This window comes from Argopecten irradians, chromosome 6, assembly GCF_041381155.1.
Source record: "Argopecten irradians isolate NY chromosome 6, Ai_NY, whole genome shotgun sequence".
NCBI lineage: Eukaryota > Metazoa > Mollusca > Bivalvia > Pectinida > Pectinidae > Argopecten > Argopecten irradians.
The window spans coordinates 43,155,177-43,169,905 of record NC_091139.1 but is presented as its reverse complement, the minus strand read 5'-3'; the positions used below and the strand labels follow the sequence as shown (position 1 = coordinate 43,169,905).

Below are 14,729 nucleotides of genomic sequence, written 5' to 3'. Positions count from 1 at the left end.
GTCTACCTTACTAGATGTCATTAGGACCTGTCCACCTTACTAGATGTCATTAGGACCTGTCTACCTTACTAGATGTCATTAGGACCTGTCCACCTTACTAGATGTCATTAGGACCTGTCCACCTTAGATATCATTAGGACCTGTCCACCTTACTAGATGTCATTAGGACCTGTCCACCTTACTAGATGTCATTAGGACCTGTCTACCTTACTAGATGTCATTAGGACCTGTCCACCTTACTAGATGTCATTAGGACCTGTCCACCTTACTAGATGTCATTAGGACCTGTCCACCTTACTAGATGTGATTAGGACCTGTCCACCTTACTAGATGTCATTAGGACCTGTCTACCTTACTAGATGTCATTAGGACCTGTCCACCTTACTAGATGTCATTAGGACCTGTCCACCTTACTAGATGTGATTAGGACCTGTCCACCTTACTAGATGTCATTAGGACCTGTCCACCTTACTAGATGTCATTAGGACCTGTCCACCTTACTAGATGTGATTAGGACCTGTCCACCTTACTAGATGTCATTAGGACCTGTCCACCTTACTAGATGTCATTAGGACCTGTCCACCTTACTAGATGTCATTAGGACCTGTCCACCTTACTAGATGTCATTAGGACCTGTCCACCTTACTAGATGTCATTAGGACCTGTCCACCTTACTAGATGTCATTAGGACCTGTCCACCTTACTAGATGTCATTAGGACCTGTCCACCTTACTAGATGTCATTAGGACCTGTCCACCTTACTAGATGTCATTAGGACCTGTCCAACTTACTAGATGTCATTAGGACCTGTCCAACTTACTAGATGTCATTAGGACCTGTCGACCTTACTAGATGTGATTAGGACCTGTCCACCTTACTAGATGTGATTAGGACCTGTCCACCTTACTAGATGTCATTAGGACCTGTCTACCTTATTAGATGTCATTAGGACCTGTCCACCTTACTAGATGTCATTAGGACCTGTCCACCTTACTAGATGTGATTAGGACCTGTCCACCTTACTAGATGTGATTAGGACCTGTCCACCTTACTAGATGTCATTAGGACCTGTCCACCTTACTAGATGTGATTAGGACCTGTCTACCTTACTAGATGTCATTAGGACCTGTCTACCTTACTAGATGTCATTAGGACCTGTCCACCTTACTAGATGTCATTAGGACCTGTCCACCTTACTAGATGTCATTAGGACCTGTCCACCTTACTAGATGTCATTAGGACCTGTCCACCTTACTAGATGCGATTAGGACCTGTCCACCTTACTAGATGTCATTAGGACCTGTCCACCTTACTAGATGTCATTAGGACCTGTCCACCTTACTAGATGTCATTAGGACCTGTCCACCTTACTAGATGTCATTAGGACCTGTCCACCTTACTAGATATCGATGTCATTAGGCCCTGTCCACCTTACTAGATGTGATTAGGACCTGTCTACCTTACTAGATGTTATTAGGACCTGTCCACCTTACTAGATATGATTAGGACCTGTCCACCTTACTAGATGTCATTAGGACCTGCAGTCTACCTTACTAGATGTGATTAGGACCTGTCCACCTTACTAGATATGATTAGGACCTGTCCACCTTACTAGATGTCATTAGGACCTGTCCACCTTACTAGATGTCATTAGGACCTGTCTACCTACCTGTTTGTTCTCTATGGTCAGCATCAGTAGCCGCTGTCTGGGTATAAACGTCTGTTCACTTAATCCAACCATATCCTGACTTGTGTTAAATAGCGGTGAGAAACGCTGAAATGTCTGCTTAGGAATAGCTGACAAAAAGATCAGATTTAATTCAGCAAATTTTTAGGTGAGTCCACAACTCTACTTCAAAAAGCTTTTTTTTATTTAAATTCCTTTTTCTACTAGGACATCATATTTAAGAACATTTAATCGTCTTTGAGAAGCCATTCACGATGTCATCACTGAGACCGAAGACCAGGAAATGATTCCACATTCTAAAGGCAACATATTCTGTATGTTATTTCTTCTTATACTACTTATTGATATTAACACTTTGAGCACTACAAATGTATCTAACATAAAGTCTGATTACACAGGTTTCAATACTCTCAACACTCAAGGTTATTAAAACTTGTTATCAACAAAAATGCATCAATATAAAACCAAAAAATAAAACAAAACAAATTTTCATTGACAACTTCATCATCAAGAGTTTTGTTGTTATGTAACCATGGCAACCATTACCTGTCGAGGATGTAGATGTCATTAAACTAAACTCTTCTTCATTGAAGTCCTGAATACTGGCCCTCCACTGGTCGACGTTCCGACCGATCACCATGATTTGGCCGTCCTCACTTCCTGGCAACCTTCTCCTATCACAGTCAAGGGAGGTCTCCATCTGTCCTTCTTCCTGTAGTCAGAATGTTAATACAGAGTCATCTCCCTTTATTAAAGCACTTTAATGAAATTTATGATAATGTATTGTAATTGGTGTTATAATTACATCAATGATAATGTATTGTAATTGTTGTTATAATTACATCAATGATAATGGATTGTAGTTTTGTTATAATTACATCAATGATAATGTATTGTAGTTGGTGTTATAATTACATCAATGATAATGTATTGTAGTTGGTGTTATAATTACATCAATGATAATGTATTGTAGTTGATGTTATAATTACATCAATGATAATGTATTGTAGTTGGTGTTATAATTACATCAATGATAATGTATTGTAGTTGGTGTTATAATTACATCAATGATAATGTATTGTAGTTGGTGTTATAATTACATCAATGATAATGTATTGTAGTTGATGTTATAATTACATCAATGATAATGTATTGTAGTTGTTGTTATAATTACATCAATGATAATGTATTGTAGTTGTTGTTATAATTACATCAATGATAATGTATTGTTGTTGATGTTATAATTACATCAATGATAATGTATTGTAGTTGGTGTTATAATTACATCAATGATAATGTATTGTAGTTGTTGTTATAATTACATCAATGATAATGTATTGTAGTTGATGTTATAATTACATCAATGATAATGTATTGTAGTTGGTGTTATAATTACATCAATGATAATGTATTGTAGTTGGTGTTATAATTACATCAATGATAATGTATTGTAGTTGGTGTTATAATTACATCAATGATAATGTATTGTAGTTGTTGTTATAATTACATCAATGATAATGTATTGTAGTTGATGTTATAATTACATCAATGATAATGTATTGTAGTTGGTGTTATAATTACATCAATGATAATGTATTGTACTGTTGTTGTTATGTTATAATTACATCAATGATAATGTATTGTAGTTGATGTTATAATTACATCAATGATAGTGTATTGTAGTTGATGTTATAACAAGAGGCCCAGAGGGCCTGTATCGCTCACCTGGTTTTTTGTTAGTAATTATCACAAGACTCTGACAATTAGAAATATAAGCAAAATTGACTCCCAAAGTTTAATTTTAATCACAACCATACAATGATGCTATTGATACCATACAAATATGCTATCCAATACATATATTCAGAGACAAAGTAGTTTATATGAAAATAGTAGCCTAATTGACCTTTTTGACCTCGCATCTATTGCCGTCTAAGGCCCCGGGGGTCAGCCCTATCATTTGTACAATTTCAAATCCCAACCCTATAACGATGCTACCATTGCATTATAAGTGCTCTTCCATTCTTAATTGCAGAGAAGAAGTCGTTTATATGGAAATAGCTAAATTGACCCCTTTTGACCCCACCCTTCAGCCCCCCGGGGGGTCAGCCCCATCATTTGCAAAATTTTGAATCCAAACCCTATAAGGAAGTAACCATTGCATTATGAGCGTAATCCCATGTTAAGTTGCAGAGAAAAAGTCATTTATATGGAAATTTACCACTTTTGACCCCGCCCCTTAGGCCCCCGGGGGTCAGCCCTATCATTTGCACAATTTTGAATCCCCACTCTATCAGGATGCTACCATTGCATTATGGGTGCTATACCATGCTTAGTTTCAGTGAAGTCGTTTATATGGAAATAGCCAAATTGGCCCCTTTTGACCCCGCCCCTCAGGCCCCCGGGGGGTCAGCCCCATCATTTGTACAATTTTGAATCCCCACCCTATAAGGATGCTACCATTGCATTATGGGTGCTATCCCATGCTTGGTTTCAGAGAAGAAGTCGTTTACATGGAAATAGCCAAATTGACCCCTTTTGACCCCGCCACTCAGGCCCCCCCGGGGGTCAGCCCCATCATTTGTACAATTTTGAATCCCCACCCTATAACGATACTACCATTGCATTATGAGTGCTATCCCATGCTTGGTTTCAGAGAAGAAGTTGTTTATATGGAAATAGCCAAATTGACCCCTTTTGACCCCGCCCCTCAGGCCCCCCCGGGGGTCAGCCCCATCATTTGTACAATTTTGAATCCCCACCCTATAACGATACTACCATTGCATTATGAGTGCTATCTCATGCTTAGTTTCAGAGAAGAAGTCGTTTATATGGAAATAGCCAAATTGACCCCATTTGACCCCGCCCCTCAGGCCCCCGGGGGGTCAGCCCCATCATTTGTACAATTTTGAATCCCCACCCTATAAGGATGCTACCATTGCATTATGGGTGCTATCCCATGCTTGGTTTCAGAGAAGAAGTCGTTTATATGGAAATAGCCAAATTGACCCCTTTTGGCCCCGCCCTTCAGGCCCCCGGGGGGTCAGCCCCATCATTTGTACAATTTTAAGTTAGTAGCCCATAAGGATGCTACCAGTCAAATTTTGTTGAAATCTGACCAGCGGTTATGGAGAAGAAGTCGATTGTTGATCAATGATAATGTATTGTTGTTGATGTTATAATTCCATCAATGAAAATGTATTATAGTTGGTGTTATAATTACATCAATAAATGTAGTTGGTGTTATAATTACATCAATGATAATGTAAAATGTATGTTGTGTTATAATTACATCAATGATAATGTATTTATGTTGGTGTTATAATTACATCAATGATAATGTATTGTAGTTGGTGTTATAATTACATCAATGATAATGTATTGTAGTTGGTGTTATAATTACATCAATGATAATGTATTGTAGTTGGTGTTATAATTACATCAATGATAATGTATGTATTGTTGTTGATGTTATAATTCCATCAAAGATAATGTATTGTAGTTGTTGTTATAATTACATCAATGATAATGTATTGTAGTTATTGGCAGGGGATTAAATTTTACTACATTTAAAGTGAAAGAAATAAACAGAAAGAATGATAAGAATGTATAACTGTTAGTGTTAGAAATTTACTAGAAGGTGTTGACCTGGTATCTACCTGTAGTTATACCTGTAATGCATTTATCCATAGTATATCTACCTGTAGTGTATTTACCTGTAGTGGTTGTCGATGAGGTCTGTAGGGGTGACTGCCATACCATTGACCAGTAGAATCCTTGACCAGCTGAAACACCATAGATTTGATGTCCGAGGACACTGTGGTCAGTGCTGTTTGGAACTCGCGTAGGAAGTTGTCCACAGAGTACTTGGACAGAAGGTTAACCTCCAGCTTACTAACAGCAGGGACACCTGTGTAAAACAATACAACACCTATCATTGTTATGCTTATTCAGTATCCCAAAGGAAGAGGGGGACTTATTAGTTTTACCCTGTCTCTGTTCTATCCCACCTAATCAACAGGCACCCTGATAACAACCTAAGGCTCTACATACCTGCTTTGTAACAAATTTCCATCCAATCCGTCAGTAAGGTGGTGAACATCTTCGACAGGTTGCCGCGCTCTCCCTCTTCATACTGTCTAATGATAGACTGAATCTCATTGTCTTTCTCTGTCTGTACAGGCGGAGTTCCAACAGCAGTAGCCATTGGTCCAAATTCAAATGTCTGAAAACAAAACACATAAACATGACATGGGCAAGGCATAAACATAAATTAGCATTTGACACAAAAACTTGATTTTTACATTTTTCAATTAAAAACAAAGGTTTCTTATCATAAGTATTTTTTTCTCCTATATGTTATTTCAAACTTCTTTGTTATCTACTGAAATGAATAGCTATAACTATGGGAGGTTAATGTATGTAACTTTTGTGAGACCGGGGGAGGAGACATCAGCCGAGTTTTGGAGGAGAGTATATGGTATATACTGTACCTTTTGTGAGTCTGGGGGAGGAGACGTCAGCCGAGTTTTGTAGGAGAGTATATGGTATATACTGTACCTTTTGTGAGTCTGGGAGAGGAGACGTCAGCCGAGTTTTGGAGGAGAGTATATGGTATATACTGTACCTTTTGTGTGTCCAGGGGGAGGAGACGTCAGCCGAGTTTTGTAGGAGAGTATATGGTATATACTGTACCTTTTGTGAGTCTGGGGGAGGAGACATCAGCCGAGTTTTGGAGGAGAGTATATGGTATATACTGTACCTTTTGTGAGTCTGGGGGAGGAGACGTCAGCCGAGTTTTGTAGGAGAGTATATGGTATATACTGTACCTTTTGTGAGTCTGGGAGAGGAGACGTCAGCCGAGTTTTGGAGGAGAGTATATGGTATATACTGTACCTTTTGTGTGTCCAGGGGGAGGAGACGTCAGCCGAGTTTTGGAGGAGAGTATATGGTATATACTGTACCTTTTGTGAGTCTGGGGGAGGAGACCTCAGCCGAGTTTTGTAGGAGAGTATATGGTATATATACTGTACCTTTTGTGAGTCTGGGGGAGGAGACATCAGCCGAGTTTGGGAGGAGAGTATATGGTATATATACTGTACCTTTTGTGAGTCTGGGGGAGGAGACGTCAGCCGAGTTTTGTAAGAGAGTATATGGTATATATACTGTACCTTTTGTGAGACCGGGGGAGGAGACGACAGCCGAGTTTTGTAGGAGAGTATATGGTATATACTGTACATTTTGTGAGTCTGGGGGAGGAGACGTCAGCCCAGTTTTGGAGGAGAGTATATGGTATATACTGTACCTTTTGTAAGATCGGGGGAGGAGACGTCAGCCGAGTTTTGGAGGAGAGTATATGGTATATACTGTACCTTTTGTGAGACCGGGGGAGGAGACGTCAGCCAAGTTTTGTAGGAGAGTATATGGTATATATACTGTACCTTTTGTGAGACCGGGGAAGGAGACGTCAGCGGAGTTTTGTAGGAGAGTATATGGTATATACTGTACCTTTTGTGAGTCTGGGGGAGGAGACGTCAGCCCAGTTTTGGAGGAGAGTATATGGTATATACTGTACCTTTTGTGAGTCTGGGGGAGGAGACGTCGGCCGAGTTTTGGAGGAGAGTATATGGTATATACTGTACCTTTTGTGAGTCTGGGGGAGGAGACGTCAGCCGAGTTTTGGAGGAGAGTATATGGTATATATACTGTACCTTTTGTGAGTCAGGGGGAGGAGATGTCAGCCAAGTTATGTAGGAGAGTATATGGTATATACTGTACCTTTTGTGAGTCTGGGGGAGGAGACGTCAGCCGAGTTTTGTAGGAGAGTATATGGTATATACTGTACCTTTTGTGAGTCTGGGGGAGGAGACGTCAGCCCAGTTTTGGAGGAGAGTATATGGTATATACTGTACCTTTTGTGAGTCTGGGGGAGGAGACGTCAGCCGAGTTTTGGAGGAGAGTATATGGTATATATACTGTACCTTTTGTGAGTCAGGGGGAGGAGATGTCAGCCAAGTTTTGTAGGAGAGTATATGGTATATACTGTACCTTTTGTGAGTCTGGGGGAGGAGACGTCAGCCGAGTTTTGTAGGAGAGTATATGGTATATACTGTATCTTTTGTGAGTCTGGGGGAGGAGACCTCAGCCGAGTTTTGGAGGAGAGTATATGGTATATATACTGTACCTTTTGTGAGTCTGGGGGAGGAGACATCAGCCGAGCTTGGGAGGAGAGTATATGGTATATATACTGTACCTTTTGTGAGTCTGGGGGAGGAGACGTCAGCCAAGTTTTGTAGGAGAGTATATGGTATATATACTGTACCTTTTGTGAGTCTGGGGGAGGAGACGTCAGCCAACTTTTGTAGGAGAGTATATGGTATATACTGTACCTTTTGTGAGTCTGGGGGAGGAGACGTCAGCCAAGTTTTGTAGGAGAGTATAAGGTATATATACTGTACCTTTTGTGAGTCTGGGGGAGGAGACGTCAGCCGAGTTTTGTAGGAGAGTATATGGTATATACTGTACCTTTTGTGAGTCTGGGGGAGGAGACGTCAGCCGAGTTTTGGAGGAGAGTATATGGTATATACTGTACCTTTTGTGTGTCCAGGGGATGAGACGTCAGCCGAGTTTTGTAGGAGAGTATATGGTATATACTGTACCTTTTGTGAGTCGGGGGGAGAGAGACTGTCCTTTTGTGGCCGCGAGTTTTGAGGAGAGTATATGTATATACTGTACCTTTTGTGAGTCTGGGGGAGGAGACGTCAGCCGAGTTTTGGAGGAGAGTATATGGTATATACTGTACCTTTTGTGAGTCTGGGGGAGGAGACCTCAGCCGAGTTTTGGAGGAGAGTATATGGTATATATACTGTACCTTTTGTGAGTCTGGGGGAGGAGACATCAGCCGAGTTTTGGAGGAGAGTATATGGTATATACTGTACCTTTTGTGAGTCTGGGGGAGGAGACGTCAGCCGAGTTTTGTAGGAGAGTATATGGTATATACTGTACCTTTTGTGAGTCTGGGGGAGGAGACCTCAGCCGAGTTTTGGAGGAGAGTATATGGTATATACTGTACCTTTTGTGAGTCTGGGGGAGGAGACCTCAGACGAGTTTTGGAGGAGAGTATATGGTATATATACTGTACCTTTTGTGTGTCCAGGGGGAGGAGACGTCAGCCGAGTTTTGGAGGAGAGTATATGGTATATACTGTACCTTTTGTGAGTCTGGGGGAGGAGACCTCAGACGAGTTTTGGAGGAGAGTATATGGTATATATACTGTACCTTTTGTGAGTCTGGGGGAGGAGACATCAGCCGAGTTTGGGAGGAGAGTATATGGTATATACTGTACCTTTTGTGAGTCTGGGGGAGGAGACGTCAGCCGATTTTGTAAGAGAGTATATGGTATATATACTGTACCTTTTGTGAGACCGGGGGAGGAGACGTCAGCCGAGTTTTGTAGGAGAGTATATGGTATATACTGTACATTTTGTGAGTCTGGGGGAGGAGACGTCAGCCCAGTTTTGGAGGAGAGTATATGGTATATACTGTACCTTTTGTAAGATCGGGGGAGGAGACGTCAGCCGAGTTTTGGAGGAGAGTATATGGTATATACTGTACCTTTTGTGAGACCGGGGGAGGAGACGTCAGCCAAGTTTTGTAGGAGAGTATATGGTATATATACTGTACCTTTTGTGAGACCGGGGGAAGGAGACGTCAGCGGAGTTTTGTAGGAGAGTATATGGTATATACTGTACCTTTTGTGAGTCTGGGGGAGGAGACGTCAGCCCAGTTTTGTAGGAGAGTATATGGTATATATACTGTACCTTTTGTGAGACTGGGGGAGGAGACGTCAGCCGAGTTTTGGAGGAGAGTATATGGTATATACTGTACCTTTTGTGAGTCTGGGGGAGGAGACGTCAGCCGAGTTTTGGAGGAGAGTATATGGTATATACTGTACCTTTTGTGAGTCTGGGGGAGGAGACGTCAGCCGAGTTTTGGAGGAGAGTATATGGTATATACTGTACCTTTTGTGAGTCTGGGGGAGGAGACGTCAGCCGAGTTTTGGAGGAGAGTATATGGTATATATACTGTACCTTTTGTGAGTCAGGAGGAGGAGATGTCAGCCGAGTTATGTAGGAGAGTATATGGTATATACTGTACCTTTTGTGAGTCTGGGGGAGGAGACGTCAGCCCAGTTTTGGAGGAGAGTATATAGTATATACTGTACCTTTTGTGAGTCTGGGGGAGGAGACGTCAGCCGAGTTTTGTAGGAGAGTATATGGTATATACTGTACCTTTTGTGAGTCTGGGGGAGGAGACGTCAGCCCAGTTTTGGAGGAGAGTATATGGTATATACTGTACCTTTTGTGATACCTGGGGAGGAGACGTCAGCCAAGTTTTGTAGGAGAGTATATGGTATATATACTGTACCTTTTGTGAGTCTGGGGGAGGAGACGTCAGCCAAGTTTTGTAGGAGAGTATATGGTATATATACTGTACCTTTTGTGAGTCTGGGGGAGGAGACGTCAGCCAAGTTTTGTAGGAGAGTATATGGTATATATACTGTACCTTTTGTGAGTCTGGGGGAGGAGACGTCAGCCAAGTTTTGTAGGAGAGTATATGGTATATACTGTACCTTTTGTGAGTCTAGGGGAGGAGACGTCAGCCGAGTTTTGGAGGAGAGTATATGGTATATATACTGTATCTTTTGTGAGTCTGGGGGAGGAGACGTCAGCCGAGTTTTGGAGGAGAGTATATGGTATATACTGTACCTTTTGTGAGACCGGGGGAGGAGACGTCAGCCGAGTTTTAAAGGAGAGTATATGGTATATATACTGTACCTTTTGTGAGTCTGGGGGAGGAGACGTCAGCCGAGTTTTGGAGGAGAGTATATGGTATATACTGTACCTTTTGTGAGACCGGGGGAGGAGACGTCAGCCGAGTTTTAAAGGAGAGTATATGGTATATACTGTACCTTTTGTGAGTCTGGGGGAGGAGACGTCAGCCGAGTTTTGGAGGAGAAAGCATCCTTCAGAGACTGTAGAGGAGAGTGGTCAGACTGTTTCACAGCAGCAGTATTCACAAGTTTGAGGGACTCCGACAATTTACGACTGGTTATGGAGTGTCGCCTCTCTAGCACGATTTCTGATCAATAAAATAACAGGTAAACATTACAGGTAAATGATTTACATTAGATAATTATCATAGGTAATTATTACAGGTAAATGTTATACATTAGATATTATCATAGGTAAATATTATAGGTAAATGTTATACATTAGATATTATCATAGGTAAATATTACAGGTAAATGTTATACATTAGGTAATTATCATAGGTAAATATTACAAAATTTCATCAGGTTATTATTAAAATAGAATGTTACTATATGTATTACAAAACAAGGTAATTACCATAACATAAAATAGGAAAGGGAATCAATTTAGCTTAAAGTTATTTTCTGATCCATTTTGTCCATTAATATCTATGTTATATAATGTTGAATAATGAATGAAATATCATTCAACATGATCAAGGATTTATAAGTGAGAAGGATTTGTTTGTGTCTCTTTACACTACTAGACATAATATGGAATATTTAGAAGAAATGTCTTAAATTTTTGTTAAAAAAATATGACAGCTCATGAAATGACGGTCCGCTTTGGAAAGTAAGCCTAGCTACATCAAAGGTTGCGCCAGCAGACATAAAAGGAAAATCAGTCGTCGCCGAACGTCACAGTCAGTGCACAAACACAAAAGCTCTTGCGCTGTATTCATCCAAAACCAAGAGTGACAAATCCTTCTCATTTATAAATCCTTGACATATGATGTAAGTTTTACATACTTCTGTGAATATTAGAACAAAATATCATCGGTTTTTTTATCAAACAGAATTTATCAATTTAGGAGGCACAAGAACAAAATACAGTTATAACGGACAATGACTTTGACATGCAAAATTAAATAAAATGGCAGAAAATTTGATTACCCATATAAATGATAATAAATCAAACTTACAATTTAACTCACTCTTTATATGTTTATGGTGAGTTATCTGCCCCTATTGGCAGGTTTAATTGCTTGATTTATTCGCAAGAGTAACTTCCACAATTAGTGAGAAAATAACAACTGTTCACATAAACTGAAAACCACAAAACTCAACTATCTCCCCATTGGTGAAAAAAGTACATCCATATCATTGTCAACTGAACATAAAACAATCATGCGAAACTTTACAGTACAGTAATGTAATATACTACCTACACAAATAGAATTAAAAGTGGTATAAACCTCAGATTTAAAGTATATTTAACTCATTCAACCCTGTGATTTAGTAATGGAATGTTCCAGCCATAGAAATGGCAGAGTTCAAATGTGTTTTCAGGGATGAATCATGTATGCCCTTATTAGCAGTTACCTTGACCTTTTATGAAATGAAATGTACAACTTTAAGAAATTTATTTTTCATGGGCTGAGTTAGGCAGTTTGTAAGCTAGGATAAAGCGGTTAATGAATTTAGTAGTTACTAAAATTGATTTTTAGTTCAGTAATGTAATACTACACAGATTAAAAGTGGTTTGTTATCTTCATTAGGTACCCATTACTAAACAACAAATTCTGTAACATTTGACCTTGATTAGTTAGCTTTACTGACCTTTGATGAAATGTACAAAGAAAATCATTTTCAGTTCAACAGTAAATAACAATGAAGTGGTTAATGTAAGTGGCTACTAAAATATTGATTTAAAACTGATGATATCCTAACGTTACAAAATATGGCTTTTTTTTTTATTAACTTCCATTATATGACTATTAATGTAGGGATAAGCAGAGGGCCATTACATGTACATTGACAGGAACAAGTTAGATACAGTATTTAATGACATCATTGTTTTAAAGACTATTTTTATGTTAGACATGTTAAAAACATGGAATAATTGTTTACATTTAAGTTATGCAAGGTAAATATGGCATAAGTGACTAAGCATTTCATGTTGGGCATAACACACACATAATTACTGGGTAATATATCTCAAAAGTAACATATCAGGCAGGACAAACTTATATTTCATGTTTTGTGAATTTCACATAAGACGAGGTAAATAAGGAGTAAAACTGAAGCATTTCATGTTGGGCAAGGCACACTTAACATTTTGTGTTGGGGAGGATGGGGGTTGGGGTGTAACATGGGTTATGCATTACATATTTTGCATTTGGCAAGGGAAACCGTAGTGATGGAATATAAATGGCAATCGTTTTATATTTTTCAGGACAAACATGGAATATATCTCTTATACATTGAGCAATGGTCCATTGGACAAGATAAAGTTTGTCAATCTGAAATCATCATATCCACAGTTTAGATTGATCTTAAGGATTTCATTTCACGTTCATTATAAACAAAATCAATGTGTAAAGGACAGGCATAAACTAGGACAATATACCTTGGGTAATTATACATAAATTATTATGGAGTATAGTACTCTGTATTTGCATATCACAGAGTTATCTGCCCTGGCCAGTAGGTATTGATTGTGACATCATTTATTTGCGAGTCAAACGCCATACTTTTCAGAGAAAACAACATGTATTTAGCTCACAAAATAATGACACTACAATCGATAAGGTACCTACCCGCAAGGGAGGCAACTCTGTAATATGCAAAGATGGGACACCTTGGGTGGATTGGCTTGTAGTGTCAGTAGGTTATATAAGTGAGGAACACAAAACACAACAGTTGCATCTAGAGGATTAATCATCCTCGGTCTCAGGTTCAAGTCACTCTGTCGTTTATTTACCCTTGGGAATTCAATTTGGCCCACATTTGCTTCAGTTCTCTTAAAAATCTTCATAAACTAATGTGCTAATGAAAATGTTTGCACATGTATGTCAGTGAGCAAAATCATAACATGTATAGGATACTGATACCCTATCAAAACAAAATATACTGTTTGTGGTCACATTTGAATAACTGATGGGACGTCTAATTAAAACACTCCGGGAATAATCCCTTACATCTTAGTAACAAATATTTGTATCACACATGTAAAAAGCTAACTAAAATCCAGATAGTCTTTGTTGTTTGAGTACAATCTTAACCAGTGACCTTTATAACAGGCACCAGTCATGTGAAAACATATCTGTACAAACTATGCAAGTGCTTTATCTATAACCTTAATTGGTCAAGATTTCCGTCTCAACCCAGGGCAGAACCAATCAAATGAGAAGGATTTGAGTGATAAATTATTCATGATGTTGCGCAGCAAATGTGACTTGTGTTCCCAGGTATAATTATCAACAGAGTGATTTGTACCTTATGGGGACCGAAGATTAATGAGTGTGAGATAAAATCTGACACATTGAGCACAAATGTGATAAACATTATACTCTGTCTCAAGTTTTGTATCACTTGTAACATGGTAGGAACATATCTAAAACACTGCCAAGTCACTTAAAAATAACAGTAGGATTTTTTGCTTTCAAGAGTGGAGGTTTACTTTTCACTTTGAAAATTGAGAAACCTCACTTCAGTAGCATCTAAATTCAGAAATTTCATACATCTGACAATATTTTGTGACTTAATGTCCAATCAATATTGAAGCATTTACGTGAATTCATGTAAATGGCATTTAATTGTTTTTGGAGACAAAAATGACAAGATTTTCAGATGATTGACAGTGTTTGGCTGGTCCACAACATACCAGGTATCTGAATCCCTCCATCCAACTGATTCACTGGTATTTCATCTACACATGGAAATCAACAGATTTGTCAATGTCAACAGTACACAAATCATGTATAATGTATTCATTGAAAGATTTAGTTTATCAATGAATAAAGAGCGTTTGGTACGTTTTACTTCAACAATGCCTAAAATGAAATTTGGTCAAAATTTATAGTGATTTTCCAAAACAAGTTGAATGAATATTGTGCAAACTTTCTCCACTATAACAGGAAAGTACAGCAGCCAGACAGAGGCTTGAACCCAGGATCTCCAGATTCTTGCTGGAAATGAGCTAGAGTATTTAGTCACAGATGATCAACT

The 14,729-nt window shown here is 39.0% G+C and overlaps 1 protein-coding gene across 1 annotated transcript in view; it reads right to left on the bottom strand.

Moving 5' to 3' along the window:
- LOC138326533 (KICSTOR complex protein SZT2-like) overlaps nucleotides 1-14,729 on the bottom strand; it is a 142,195-nt gene that overhangs the window by 21,697 nt on the left and 105,769 nt on the right. Inside the window, 6 exon segments of the mRNA XM_069272632.1 lie at nucleotides 1,670-1,797; nucleotides 2,234-2,399; nucleotides 5,404-5,597; nucleotides 5,741-5,912; nucleotides 10,659-10,828; nucleotides 14,386-14,430. Coding sequence (XP_069128733.1) covers nucleotides 1,670-1,797; nucleotides 2,234-2,399; nucleotides 5,404-5,597; nucleotides 5,741-5,912; nucleotides 10,659-10,828; nucleotides 14,386-14,430 — 875 coding nt within the window.